We start from the raw sequence: 14,529 nt of genomic DNA, 5'->3' as shown, positions 1-14,529 counted from the left end.
GGCTGGGTTGCGCGCGACGTTGGCCTCTCTGTGGAAGTGGCGCACCAGTTCGTGGACAGTAGTTTGTAGGTTGTTCTGGCTCTGGAGGAGCGCCTCGATTGCTGGATCTCTCTCCATCTTTTCTCGGGAGGCCGGTGTGGTTCAGTTTGTCCCACTATTCTCCACCAAGTGTGGAGACTGAACACACCAGAACACTCAGGTTGTAGTAGAACTCGCCAGTACGGCTTTTTATTTATTCACAGGCCCGTGGGTATGGGCTGGTTGGGGTGCGAAATAATAAAGCAGCATGAAACAACAACGTAAATGTCCTCCCTTTTCCAAGGGGCTTCTAAACAGTCTTTCCTGCTGCTTAGGCGTATAATTCCGCCTGGCCTGAGACGGGTACTTCGTTCCCCGTCGTCCTATAGCCAGGCGGGGTTAATGTAAGGATCACAGGTTTGATCGGGAGCGGGTTACCTGTGAGAGAGAGAGAAGCGAGCGTTAGCGCTGATCAGGACAGACATCACTTTATAAGTGTGGGTGTGTGAGTGCGTGCATGGGATTCGCTTACCGCCAGCATGGCCCGATCTATCCTGTCGGAGAGTCAGTGAGGAAGTGAGCGCAAGAGCAGCCTCGTCTGCACTTGAACTGTTTGTCTGGCCGCGCAGGTGGGCCTGATGAGTACCCTTGGCCTTGAGACAACACATAGGCTGGAACGTAACAGGCCTCGATCAGCTGGCCCAGTGGTGGGCGTGGTCTTCTCGGCTGCTCTATGCTCCTTTCACACTGGCTCTCTCGGGTCCCACGCTTACCTGGCGGCTGGTTGCCTAGCGATATCCCACAGTGTGTGTGTGTGTGTGTGTGTGTGTGTGTGTGTGTGTGTGTGTGTGTGTGTGTGTGTGTGTGTGTGTGTGTGTGTGTGTGTGTGTGTGTGTGTGTGTGTGACCACACTTCCAAAGTGTGTATATTGTTTAAATCACATGCAAGAGCATAGTTTTCATATCGTAAATTTACGTAATTCGGGGGATAATCTTGCGTGTAATCCATGTCTGTTGTTTTGTTTACTTACTTACTCAAGATGGCTCATAGATTTCCTCTCAAGACAATTAAGTCTACAGTGGATTTTTATGAAACAAACACTTTGCAGATAGAAAGAGCATAATTCAAGCTTTTCGCAACTGCTGCAATGTTGGTGAGTTTGACGCTGTTTTATACAATCAGATAGGACTTTTCTGTTGAATGGGCTGTCAATGGGGAATTGCATCTAGTTAGCACCACCTTGCTGGCCAGATGACCGTGGTCTGCATATAAGTTAAGTCACAGTCCAATGGGGAGGATTTCAGTGTAATATGTACCGATTTTGGGGTTTTCTAGGGGTGTATATGTGCGGAATTGCCAATCCGTGCTATTTCACCGCGTTCGGGTGATACCGTGTATAGGTAGAGCCACATTGCCAGATTACATCCAACCATCCATCCATCCATCTTCAACCGCTTATCCGTAGTCGGGTCACGGGGGCAACAGCTCCACCAGAGTGTTCCAGACTTCCCTCTCCAGAGCAACATCAGTGACTTCCTCCTGGGGGATTCCGAGACGTTCCAAGGCCAGTGAGTCGATGTATTTCCTCCAACTGTGCCTTGGTCTGCCCCGGGGTCTCCTCCCAGTGGGACGTGCCTCGAGGACCTCCCTATAGGGAGACGCCTGAGAGGCATCCTAACCAGATGCCCGAACCACCTAAGCTGGCTCCTTTCCAGGCAAAGAAGCAGATTACAATGCAGTTGAAATGTTTACTTATCATTGTCCCATGTATCATTTCATTCATCATGTCATCTTTTTGTTTGTTTGTAGCCTACATGTTACTCGTTACTAGTTGTTTTTTGACACCAATGTTATTTTGTAAGAACTTGGTATTGTAAAGGATTGTAAAATAGTTTAGTACCAGTAGCTGCACCTGCACTATCTCTCAATCGTAACATTTCCAACCAGCCAGTCCATGAACATAATTATGTGAACTCGTAGATGTGGGGAATTGAAGTATAATCAGATTCCTCGACACAATACACAGATTAGTCTGCGAGATGGACAGCGTGAGAGTGATACCGTTCATAATCATTAATCCACTAATCCCCTTTGTTCTCTAAAATGGAAAACTATCGTTTAACATTGATGCTCCTTTGACAATAGCACGCAGTGAATAAATATCCCCCCTTTAGCTTCTCTTTTATACTGTTTTTTGGTAGCCTCGCGTTGCGATACTAATATACCACTGCGCTGAGGGGCGGGTGAAGTATGGTATCGGTTTACAGATAAGGCAGCTTTTGGCAAATTCCGCGGTGAGGAGAAGCAAGCACTGTATTGTCAAGCGTGAGGTTCATAAAAGTAATTAGCTAATGGTGCAGATGCTGTGGACTAGACATGCTGCAATACAACCACATTGTGAGACAGGGTGACCAACACCCTTCAACACAGGGTGACCAACACCCTTCAACACAGGGTGACCAACACCCTTCAACACAGGGTGACCAACACCCTTCAACACAGGGTGACCTACACCCTTCAACACAGGGTGACCTACACCCTTCAACACAGGGTGACCAACACCCTTCAACACAGGGTGACCTACACCCTTCAACACAGGGTGACCAACACCCTTCAACACAGGGTGACCTACACCCTTCAACACAGGGTGACCAACACCCTTCAACACAGGGTGACCTACACCCTTCAACACAGGGTGACCAACACCCTTCATCCCAAACCCAGGGGAACCCTGGGGTCTCCTATGGGTCTCTTTATTTTTGTTTCCTACTTATTTGCTTTTGATTATTATTTCAAAACATTTTCAAACATTCATGAATTAAAATAAAATTCATTGATTTGTTTTTTCCGGTATATTTCATGAAGAAAAAAAAAGAAAAATCGAAGAAATTCCATAAATTGGAAAACAAATGTTTAAAAAGTAGTGAAGATGGCTAATCTACAAGCTCACAACGTGGCGCGAAGCGACACGTTGTGAGCTTGTAGATCTGCTATTTTCACTACTTTGGGTGCTGGCGGGCAAACATCTAATCTCTCTTTTGGGTCCCGGGGCTAAGCGGTTTGGGAAACATTGCAACATGGCATTGCATAAGACACATTGTGGCAATAGATAGAGTGCAATGACGCAACAATTGCATAGTACAACTGTAACCTCGCGTCAGCAGGCTTTCCACCTTGGAGGAAAGCCTGGTCTGTGTTTCTAATAGGCAATTCACACTGAGAGGGACTGAATCCGTTTCATTGGAACCGTTTCTGAATACGGTTGCCTGGTCCCCGATGGCCATGATTCACATTGCCCGAGATTCAACAGCGCACCCGGGTACACTTGCATAACACACTTTGATCCTTCAGATGGCGGTGTGCTTGATGGCTGGTGTGCACGGACACTGACCATCAACTCTGCGACATTGTCTCCAATAAATCCAGACACTGCATTGCATTGCCTCTTTTGGCTCTTTGCCGTTATACTACCTCACTGTCAGCCTGCCTGCTATTCACTGTGTCAGTCAGTTCTGTGCTACAGTGTCGTGTTTGATATTAGTTTAATGGATTCTACTTTAGCATTATTATTATTAATTTGTTTTACTTTGGAAACTATGCCAAGCAAAGCCCAAGAGCCACGTGTAGTCCAAGATCAGCGCATATTGCGGTGCTGCGCGTATAGCAGATTCAACAGGAGACGGGCGGCGTTGATAAATGAGCTGGTGTTACGCGTCGTGCAGCGTCTGTGTTTTTTTGTGTTGACGCTTGGCTCGTCGACTAGAGATCATGTCACGTTCTAAAAAAAAAAAACAGTCCACTTCCTTCTTTAGGTACGCATGCATTCACATTGGAACGATCCGTATCTGAATACACTTCAACGGTCCAGATACCCGCCCCCCATGCGGTCTCGGGGACGGTTGGGCGATCCGCTCCCGGGAACGGTACGCATCATTCACATTACCACAACATCTGCCAAGTGGTCCCGAGTGCGCACCCGGGACCATAGTGTGAATTGCCTAAATCGCCGTGTGATCTCGTCTAGAGGTAAAAGAAGAAAAAAAAAGAAGAAAAAAAAAGTCTCCTTCCCGTTTGTGGTTTGTGGCTTTTCCGGTGTTTTAGTCTCGCCAGTCACTACGAGTTGGAATAAAAAATATGGATACCAAACGATTGTTCCAAGACGTACTTGAAGAATCGTGTGGGATCCATACGCCCGCATCAAGGCTTTTATTGTGTCGGCTCTAAGATTACGATGCCCTTGATTACGGGGAATTTATGGTACTTCTGATTCCGTTTTGTGGTTTCCTGCCTTCAATGTATTTGTTTTTTATTTAACCTTTATTTAACCAGTAAAAATGACTTAAGACTGAGTCTCTTTTACAAGTGGGAACTGGACAAGAGGCACTATACCTGATCCACCTCACCTGGTCCTGAAATGATGCCAGCTGGTCAGCTCAGCCACGCCCAAATATGGGCTCCCTGATGTCATACTTAGATGTGACATCACCGGTATGACATGATTCAATCCATCCAGCATGATAAAAAGCACTGCAGTCTCAGAAAGAGTCTAGGTTGAATAAAGCTTCCTATTGAGCTCTTCATTCTTCTACAGAGCAGGAAACCAACAGATATACTTCACTTCAACATAAACTGTCGGGTTAAGAAATGTTTTCATGGACGTTGCATCAGAAAGGATCACCAAAGAAACATGGTGCTGCTGTAGTGGTGGTGAGACACAAGCTGTACTACTTTGGATGGAACAAAAAGGGTCAGTTTGCTGTGCGGGTCTACAACATAGTGACTTTACGCTGGAAGAAGTTGACCCCAGTGAGAAATGCAAGAGGAGAACCTCACCTTGAGGTTCCCTCCAGGCGCCACAGCTACATAGTTGTTCCGATTGAAGATACTGTCTACTTCTGGGCAGGGAGGGAGTGGTACTCGGAGTACTGCAACCTGCTTTATGCCTTTGATGTCGATGCCCACAGTTTGTTCAAACCACAGGTTTCTGGGACTGTTCCAGAAGGGAGGTGGTGCCACTCAGCCTGTGTGTTGGGGAAAATCATGTTTATCTATGGAGGAATCACCAAGCTGACTGGAAGCACTAATGACATGTACATGTTGGACACCAACACCAGAAGGACTTGAGGGTCATTCAGCCTTGGAAGAGGGTTGAGCCCAATGGGAAAGAACCGTCTCTGATGTCTGGGATGTGCTGTTGCATGCTGGGAGATCGTGTCATCCTCTTTGTAGGAAGACAAACACGTGATGACCTGTATGTCTTGGACTTAAGTCCTAGTCTGAAGACGTTGTGTAAGCTAGCAGTTATTCAGTACGGTCTGGAGCAGTCTGGACTCCCACACAACATCAGGTGGGAACTGGCAGCCATGACTACCAAAAACAGACAAAATAAATTAGGAAATTAAACAATATCAACAAAGAAACCCCCCCCCCTGAAAAAAGGAGAAAAAAGTGTGCGACGTGACAGTAGTTACTACGAAAGCCGCCGACGCACGAGAGTATATTTTTACATTTCATTTGTCCATGTCATCTTTGTCCCCTGACTCATTTGGACTCAGGTGGACGGTATATAAACGCCAGTCGCCGCAGCTATACATAATCTGTGTGCGTATATAGTGCATTTAATAAAGTGTTAGATCATATAAAAAACAACCAGGGAATTGAAAAAATGATAAGCCCTTCATGTGATTTGTATTCACATTTAGGCTACGTCCATAATCTCCCTGCCACTTCATCACTGCATGAACCCTAATCCAATCTCTGTAATACTCCTGTTTTTGTGATGTCATTGCTTGTCACTTGGAACAGGGAACATTTTTTCAACCCTCTAGTTTTCATATTAAGGTCATTATTTATTGGGTATTTATTTGAGCCACACGGACAACCATTTGATGACATTTAGCCTCTCGGACCAAAAACGCAATAATATATTTGTTGTCGTTGGATGTTGGTACCATTTTGAAGACATGATACGATCAAATAAATCTACATTCTACATTCTCTAATTGTGTAGGCTTTAATTTTAATTTTACAAGAGTTAAATATTTCGTTACCAACTCTCCATCATTTAGCTGGGGACAACTTGGAACCCCCTCAAAGGGTTGCCACAGCTACATAACATTGTCTGCGTGCGTAGTGCATTTCAAATAAACATTGTACTTAAAGGGGCATTCCACTCATTTTCAACATTTTACTATGTCATTAATATACCTTAGAGCTGTTGTGTGGAAATAACCAAAAAGTCCCCCCATTCTGTGTTTCCTAGAACTAGAGGTCTGAAAAAAAATCATTAACATGGTGAAACACATCTTGATGATGTCATCAAGATGTGTTTCACCATGTTAATGATTTCTTTCATAATTACAGTTCTAGTAAACACAGAATGGGGGGACTTTTTTATTATTTCCACACAACAGCTCTAAGGTATATTAATGACATAGTAAAATGTTGAAAATGGGTGGTTTTCCCCTTTAAGTACTTCTAAATACTGACAGTTTTCTGAAAAACCTCATGTTTCTATGTCAGTGGTGCTCAACCTTTTTCATGTCAAGGAACCCCAGAATTATCTGTATTTGGTCGCCGTATCTGTAGTGGTCGTCCCCGGACCACCGCTGGTCCCCGGACCACCGCTGGTCCCCGGACCACCGCTGGTCCCCGGACCACCGCTGGTCCCCGGACCACCGCTGGTCCCCGGACCACCGCTGGTCCCCCGGACCACCGCTGGTCCCCGGACCACTGCTGGTCCCTGGACCACTGCTGGTTCCCGGACCACTGGTTTAAAACTAGGCCTACTGATTTAAACCATACATGGACAACTGGTGGCCCGGGGGCCACATGCGGCCCCCACCTTCACTTAATGTGGCCCACAAATTGATATCCAAATATTGATATAGTCTATTATTTATTTCAGCTGTTAAAATTCCAAACGTGCAAACATGACCTGCTTTAATTACTGCAGTCTCTATTATAGTAGCTGAATGACTAGTATTAGAATTGACATTTTTTTATGTCCAATGTATTTGCATTTTAGTTCATAAAGTTAACATAAGTGCATTTTAAATTAAATAAACATGATTGTTACTTTTCAGGATTCCAATTAAAAAAATAGCAAAAATAGCTGATTTACAAGCTCAAAAGCTCGTTTTGGGCTTGTAGATTATTTTTGATACGACAATATATGCAATGTGGCCCTCTGGAGTGAGTGTGGAACTATAGTGGCCCTCTGGAGTGAGTGTGGAACTATAGTGGCCCTCTGGAGTGAGTGTGGAACTATAGTGGCCCTCTGGAGTGAGAGTGGAACTATAGTGGCCCTCTGGAGTGAGTGTGGAACTATATAGTGGCCCTCTGGAGTGATTGTGGAACTATAGTGGCCCTCTGGAGTGAGTGTGGGGCTATAATGGCCCTCTGGAGTGAGTGTGGAACTATAGTGGCCCTCTGGAGTGAGTGTGGAACTATATAGTGGCCCTCTGGAGTGAGTGTGGAACTATAGTGGCCCTCTGGAGTGATTGTGGAACTATAGTGGCCCTCTGGAGTGAGTGTGGAACTATATAGTGGCCCTCTGGAGTGAGTGTGGAACTATAGTGGCCCTCTGGAGTGAGTGTGGAACTATAGTGGCCCTCTGGAGTGAGAGTGGAACTATAGTGGCCCTCTGGAGTGAGTGTGGAACTATATAGTGGCCCTCTGGAGTGATTGTGGAACTATAGTGGCCCTCTGGAGTGAGTGTGGGGCTATAATGGCCCTCTGGAGTGAGTGTGGAACTATAGTGGCCCTCTGGAGTGAGTGTGGAACTATATAGTGGCCCTCTGGAGTGAGTGTGGAACTATAGTGGCCCTCTGGAGTGATTGTGGAACTATAGTGGCCCTCTGGAGTGAGTGTGGAACTATATAGTGGCCCTCTGGAGTGAGTGTGGAACTATAGTGGCCCTCTGGAGTGATTGTGGAACTATAGTGGCCCTCTGGAGTGAGTGTGGAACTATAGTGGCCCTCTGGAGTGATTGTGGAACTATAGTGGCCCTCTGGAGTGAGTGTGGAACTATATAGTGGCCCTCTGGAGTGAGTGTGGAACTATAGTGGCCCTCTGGAGTGAGTGTGGGGCTATAGTGGCCCTCTGGAGTGAGTGTGGGGCTATAGTGGCCCTCTGGAGTGAGTGTGGAACTATAGTGGCCCTCTGGAGTGAGTGTGGAACTATATAGTGGCCCTCTGTAGTGAGTGTGGAACTATAGTGGCCCTCTGGAGTGAGTGTGGGGCTATAGTGGCCCTCTGGAGTGAGTGTGGGGCTATAGTGGCCCTCTGGAGTGAGTGTGGAACTATAGTGGCCCTCTGGAGTGAGTGTGGAACTATATAGTGGCCCTCTGGAGTGAGTGTGGAACTATAGTGGCCCTCTGTGTGTATGTGTGTTCCTAATTATTCCTATACATTGACACACACCATGCACGCTTGTGTATACACACTTAAATGTGTGTGAGAGTGCATACAGTATGTATATGTCTAATAGATGTAATGTTATTTTTCCAAATTGTAGTGCATTTTGATTGGCAGCATTGGCTGGATGACCGGCAACTTTCAATGGTCTGCTTTTCTCTCTTTATCCAAAACTCTACAGTGTGTGCGTACGTTCAAACCATTCACACACCCATTGGGGAAGCCATGCAAGGCACCAACCTATGTACCATTCACACACCCATTGTGGAAGCCATGCAAGGAGGCACCAACCTGTGTACCATTCACACACCCATTGTGGAAGCCATGCAAGGAGGCACCAACCTGTGTACCATTCACACACCCATTGTGGAAGCCATGCAAGGCACCAACCTATGTACCATTCACACACCCATTGTGGAACCATGCAAGGAGGCACCAACCTATGTACCATTCACACACCCATTGTGGAACCATGCAAGGAGGCACCAACCTATGTACCATTCACACACCCATTGTGGAAGCTACGCAAGGCACCAACCTATGTACCATTCACACACCCATTGTGGAAGCCATGCAAGGCACCAACCTATGTACCATTCACACACCCATTGTGGAAGCCATGCAAGGAGGCACCAACCTGTGTACCATTCACACACCCATTGTGGAAGCCATGCAAGGCACCAACCTGTGTACCATTCACACACCCATTGGGGACCCATGCATCAACCTGTGTACCATTCACACACCCATTGGGAAGCCATGCAAGGAGGCACCAACCTGTGTACCATTCACACACCCATTGGGGAAGCCATGTAAGGCACCATGGAACGTGTGCAGTGTCTTGCTCAAGGTCGCCTTACAGTAAATCCAGTGCATCAAACAAATTTAGATTTTAGTTTTAGTCACAGTCTCTTGAATAGTTTTCATTTAGTTTTAGCCAATCTAGCATAAACCCAAGCAACCAAGCGTAAAATGACTTGTCTATTAGTTCTACTGGATCTCTTCTCCACGAGTCCCTCCTTAACATTTCAGTCTAGTTTGTATTTGTTGACGAACTTTGACGAACAAATGATAGTTTTAGTCATCATGGCTCAGTTTTTATTCAGTTTTCCTCAGTGTAATACAGTAGTCGATGAACATTTTTCGCCATAGTTTTAGTCGACGAAAGCAACACTATTTTCCTACAAGCCTTGCTGTCTTTATAGGGAAAAGATCGACCAAAGTGTGTTCCTATTAAACTATATAGATCTACGGACCACAAGTTTATACAAGAAGATATAGTCCAATTTAATCCTATCAAATCTCTCTCTTTTTCTCACAAAAACATACTGTGGAAGCTGACTGACTGTTCATTTCTGTGTGTACGTGCGTGCGTGCGTGCGTGCGTGCGCGTGTGCGTGCGTGCGTGCGTGTGTGCGTGCGTGTGTGCGTGTGTGTGTGCGTGCGTGCGTGCGTGCGTGCGTGCGTGCGTGTGTGCGTGCGTGCGTGTGTGTGTGTGCGTGCGTGCGTGTGTGCGTGTTCTCTTTTCTACAGAACAGAGATCTACGACCAGAGGAGATGGAAGGTAGAGTACAGCGCCCACTTCTCCCACTTTCTCCTGTAAAAAATAATTACATAACGTTTATGTCATTATAATCCCGATACCGTATCGGTATGTCGGGAGCAAAAAAACGTGATCGGGACATCCCTAATGATAATGTGTCTTTTTTCCCTCACCTCACAAACGCACCACCACCATGACAGAGCTCCGTGAGGCGTTCAAGGAGTTCGACAAAGACAAGGACGGTTTCATCGGCTGTAAAGACCTGGGCGAGTGCATGAGGACCATGGGATACATGCCCACAGAGATGGAACTCATAGAGCTCAGCCAGAACATCGGTGAGTGTGAGAGCCCTGCATGTTACAGTTGGAGGCCTTCGATATTGTCCTTTTCTTTTTGCTGAGGTTTGCGTGATCTGCGCAAAAGGACAGTTAACCCATTTTGGGCGGGAACCCCTTTTGGTGTTTTAAACATTACACACGCACGCACGCACGCACGCACGCACGCACGCACGCACGCACGCACGCACACACACACACACACACACACACACACACACGCATTTGCTCACTCAAAATGGTACAGTACTTTCTTTACCTTTAGAGCTACAGGCATTGTATAGTTAATTCAAGGGCCCACACTCACTGAGGTCATACCCTTTCTTGCCCACAAGGTGGTGGCAGAGTGGACTTTGAGGATTTTGTGGAGTTGATGGGTCCAAAGATGCTGGCCGAGACGGCGGACATGATCGGAGTCAAGGAGCTGAGGGATGCCTTCAGGGAGGTAAGGAGCTGAGGGATGCCTTCAGGGAGGTCAGGAGCTGAGGGATGCCTTCAGGGAGGTAAGGAGCTGAGGGATGCCTTCAGGGAGGTAAGGAGCTGAGGGATGCCTTCAGGGAGGTAAGGAGCTGAGGGATGCCTTCAGGGAGGTAAGGAGCTGAGGGATGCCTTCAGGGAGGTAAGGAGCTGAGGGATGCCTTCAGGGAGGTAAGGAGCTGAGGGATGCCTTCAGGGAGGTAAGGAGCTGAGGGATGCCTTCAGGGAGGTAAGGAGCTGAGGGATGCCTTCAGGGAGGTAAGGAGCTGAGGGATGCCTTCAGGGAGGTCAGCACTGCTGAGATCAACACCAAAAGTGTCACGATCCTTTCTGTCCTTTCTGTATTTTCTGTCGTGTTCCTTATTAAAGGACCACTTCACCACTCATCAACTTATCTTCATATAATAGGTCCACACTAAGAATCATGATAAAATGGCACGATTTTTTTCTAATCAGTCTGTGTCTCATAGGAGGGCTGTGGGCAGTTCAGAAACCCGTCCACCAGTGACATCATCATTAGGCAGATATTCTTTTTTAAACAAGATATTTTTTTACAAAAATGTTTAGATTTGTATTATCGTGAGAACGAACGAGGGTTTTCACATTGCAACTTTTCAGTTTCTATTAGCTTGGATTCCCCATCGATGATGTCACTGCAGGGTGTACAGGTTTCTGAACTGCCCACAGCCCTCCTCCACAGAAAAAACATTGCACCATTTTTTCATGATTATTAGTGAGGAGTCAGGACCTATTATATGAAGATAGGTTGAAAAGTGGTGAAGTGGTTTTAATTGTTCCTATAGTTTTAGTTAGCGTTTAACTGTTCTGTTGTGTATTGGTGAGAATTCTATTGAGAGGATACCTACAGCCCCCTGAGATGCAGCATCTCATTTTAGTGGGGGTCCTAATCCTATACACAAGCAAAACATTACAGTGCAGTTGCACAATAGACAGTACACAGTACTCAATACACAATAGACAATACAGGCCTAGAGATAGTTATCTTGCTCAGCCTCCTACCCGCTCCCCCATCCCTCCCAACACCTTTTAGACAAATAAATTAGGTCAGAAATAAACAGTAGTACAGTGTTGTTCCTTTTATTTTGTAGTATTTTGTGTCCTGGTTTGGTTTCCTTTGTGGTTACTGTTGTTACCTGTCTTGTCTCATCTGTGATTAGTTTTCTCCACCTGTGTCCTATTAGTCTCCTAGCCCAGGGGTTCTCAACGTTTTTGGCTGGGGACCCCCGAAAATGCTTTGGCAACGTCTCGGGACCCCCGCCCCGCCCCCTCCCGACCCCCAATATAAATTGACTGCTACAATAACCTTAAACCATTTTGGGCGGGAACCCCTTTTGGTGTTTTAAGCATTGTTATAATTTAGCTATTGAAAAATAGCAGATCTACAAGCTCATAGCGCGCCACCGAGTGGCGCGCTACGAGCTTGTAGGTCTGCTATTTTTGAAAAATCGTGAAAAAAAATAATAATTTGGGGACCCCCTAAAATAATTTGGCGACCCCCCGAGGGGTCGCGACCCACGGGTTGAGAACCCCTGTCCTAGCCAATCCCTGTGCTGATTTAGTTCACCTGTGTCCCCCCCCCCCCCCCCCCTGTTCCCTGTTTCCTTGCTAGTTCATTGTGAAATGTTGTCTGCAGTTTTTTAGTTTGTTTTATCCCCCATCTATGTAAAGCGCCTTGGATAAAGGCGCTATATAAATGCACCATTTACCATTTACCATTCAGAGGTTGTGTAATAGTTGTCTGGCGACGCGAGACTACCGCTGATATACTAATGAAGGCTCCGTTTCATTCTAGTGTCAGACTACCTCTGATATACTAATGAAGGCTCCGTTTCATTCTAGTGTCAGACTACCTCTGATATACTAACGAAGGCTCCGTTTCATTCTAGTGTCAGACTACCTCTGATATACTAACGAAGGCTCCGTTTCATTCTAGTGTCAGACTACCTCTGATATACTAATGAAGGCTCCGTTTCATTCTAGTGTCAGACTACCTCTGATATACTAACGAAGGCTCCGTTTCATTCTAGTGTCAGACTACCTCTGATATACTAACGAAGGCTCCGTTTCATTCTAGTGTCAGACTACCTCTGATATACTAACGAAGGCTCCGTTTCATTCTAGTGTCAGACTACCTCTGATATACTAATGAAGGCTCCGTTTCATTCTAGTGTCAGACTACCTCTGATATACTAACGAAGGCTCCGTTTCATTCTAGTGTCAGACTACCTCTGATATACTAATGAAGGCTCCGTTTCATTCTAGTGTCAGACTACCTCTGATATACTAATGAAGGCTCCGTTTCATTCTAGTGTCAGACTACCGCTGATATACTAATGAAGGCTCCGTTTCATTCTAGTGTCAGACTACCTCTGATATACTAATGAAGGCTCCGTTTCATTCTAGTGTCAGACTACCTCTGATATACTAATGAAGGCTCCGTTTCATTCTAGTGTCAGACTACCTCTGATATACTAATGAAGGCTCCGTTTCATTCTAGTGTCAGACTACCACTGATATACTAATGAAGGCTCCGTTTCATTCTAGTGTCAGACTACCTCTGATATACTAATGAAGGCTCCGTTTCATTCTAGTGTCAGACTACCTCTGATATACTAATGAAGGCTCCGTTTCATTCTAGTGTCAGACTACCACTGATATACTAACGAAGGCTCCGTTTCATTCTAGTGTCAGACTACCTCTGATATACTAATGAAGGCTCCGTTTCATTCTAGTGTCACACTACCTCTGATATACTAATGAAGGCTCCGTTTCATTCTAGTGTCAGACTACCTCTGATATAATAATGAAGGCTCCGTTTCATTCTAGTGTCAGACTACCTCTGATATAATAATGAAGGCTCCGTTTCATTCTAGTGTCAGACTACCACTGATATACTAATGAAGGCTCCGTTTCATTCTAGTGTCAGACTACCACTGATATACTAACGAAGGCTCCGTTTCATTCTAGTGTCAGACTACCTCTGATATACTAATGAAGGCTCCGTTTCATTCTAGTGTCACACTACCACTGATATACTAATGAAGGCTCCGTTTCATTCTAGTGTCAGACTACCACTGATATACTAATGAAGGCTCCGTTTCATTCTAGTGTCAGACTACCACTGATATACTAATGAAGGCTCCGTTTCATTCTAGTGTCAGACTACCTCTGATATACTAATGAAGGCTCCGTTTCATTCTAGTGTCAGACTACCTCTGATATACTAATGAAGGCTCCGTTTCATTCTAGTGTCAGACTACCTCTGATATACTAATGAAGGCTCCGTTTCATTCTAGTGTCAGACTACCACTGATATACTAATGAAGGCTCCGTTTCATTCTAGTGTCAGACTACCACTGATATACTAATGAAGGCTCCGTTTCATTCTAGTGTCAGACTACCTCTGATATACTAATGAAGGCTCCGTTTCATTCTAGTGTCAGACTACCACTGATATACTAATGAAGGCTCCGTTTCATTCTAGTGTCAGACTACCTCTGATATACTAATGAAGGCTCCGTTTCATTCTAGTGTCAGACTACCACTGATATACTAATGAAGGCTCCGTTTCATTCTAGTGTCAGACTACCTCTGATATACTAATGAAGGCTCCGTTTCATTCTAGTGTCAGACTACCTCTGATATACTAATGAAGGCTCCGTTTCATTCTAGTGTCAGACTACCTCTGATATACTAATGAAGGCTCCGTTTCATTCTA

At 45.6% G+C, this 14,529-nt stretch overlaps 1 protein-coding gene across 1 annotated transcript in view; it reads left to right on the top strand.

The window, feature by feature from the left end:
- cabp2a (calcium binding protein 2a) overlaps nt 1-14,529 on the top strand; it is a gene marked incomplete at its 5' end in the record, with an annotated part of 50,186 nt that overhangs the window by 32,421 nt on the left and 3,236 nt on the right. The window contains 3 exons of the mRNA XM_079499567.1: nt 9,969-9,999; nt 10,179-10,313; nt 10,649-10,758. Of these exons, the coding sequence (XP_079355693.1) occupies nt 9,969-9,999; nt 10,179-10,313; nt 10,649-10,758 (276 nt within the window). The remainder of the gene's footprint in view (nt 1-9,968; nt 10,000-10,178; nt 10,314-10,648; nt 10,759-14,529) is intronic.

This window comes from Electrona antarctica (assembly GCF_951216825.1).
Source record: "Electrona antarctica genome assembly, chromosome: 4".
NCBI lineage: Eukaryota > Metazoa > Chordata > Actinopteri > Myctophiformes > Myctophidae > Electrona > Electrona antarctica.
This window is presented reverse-complemented; position numbering and strand designations above follow the sequence as displayed.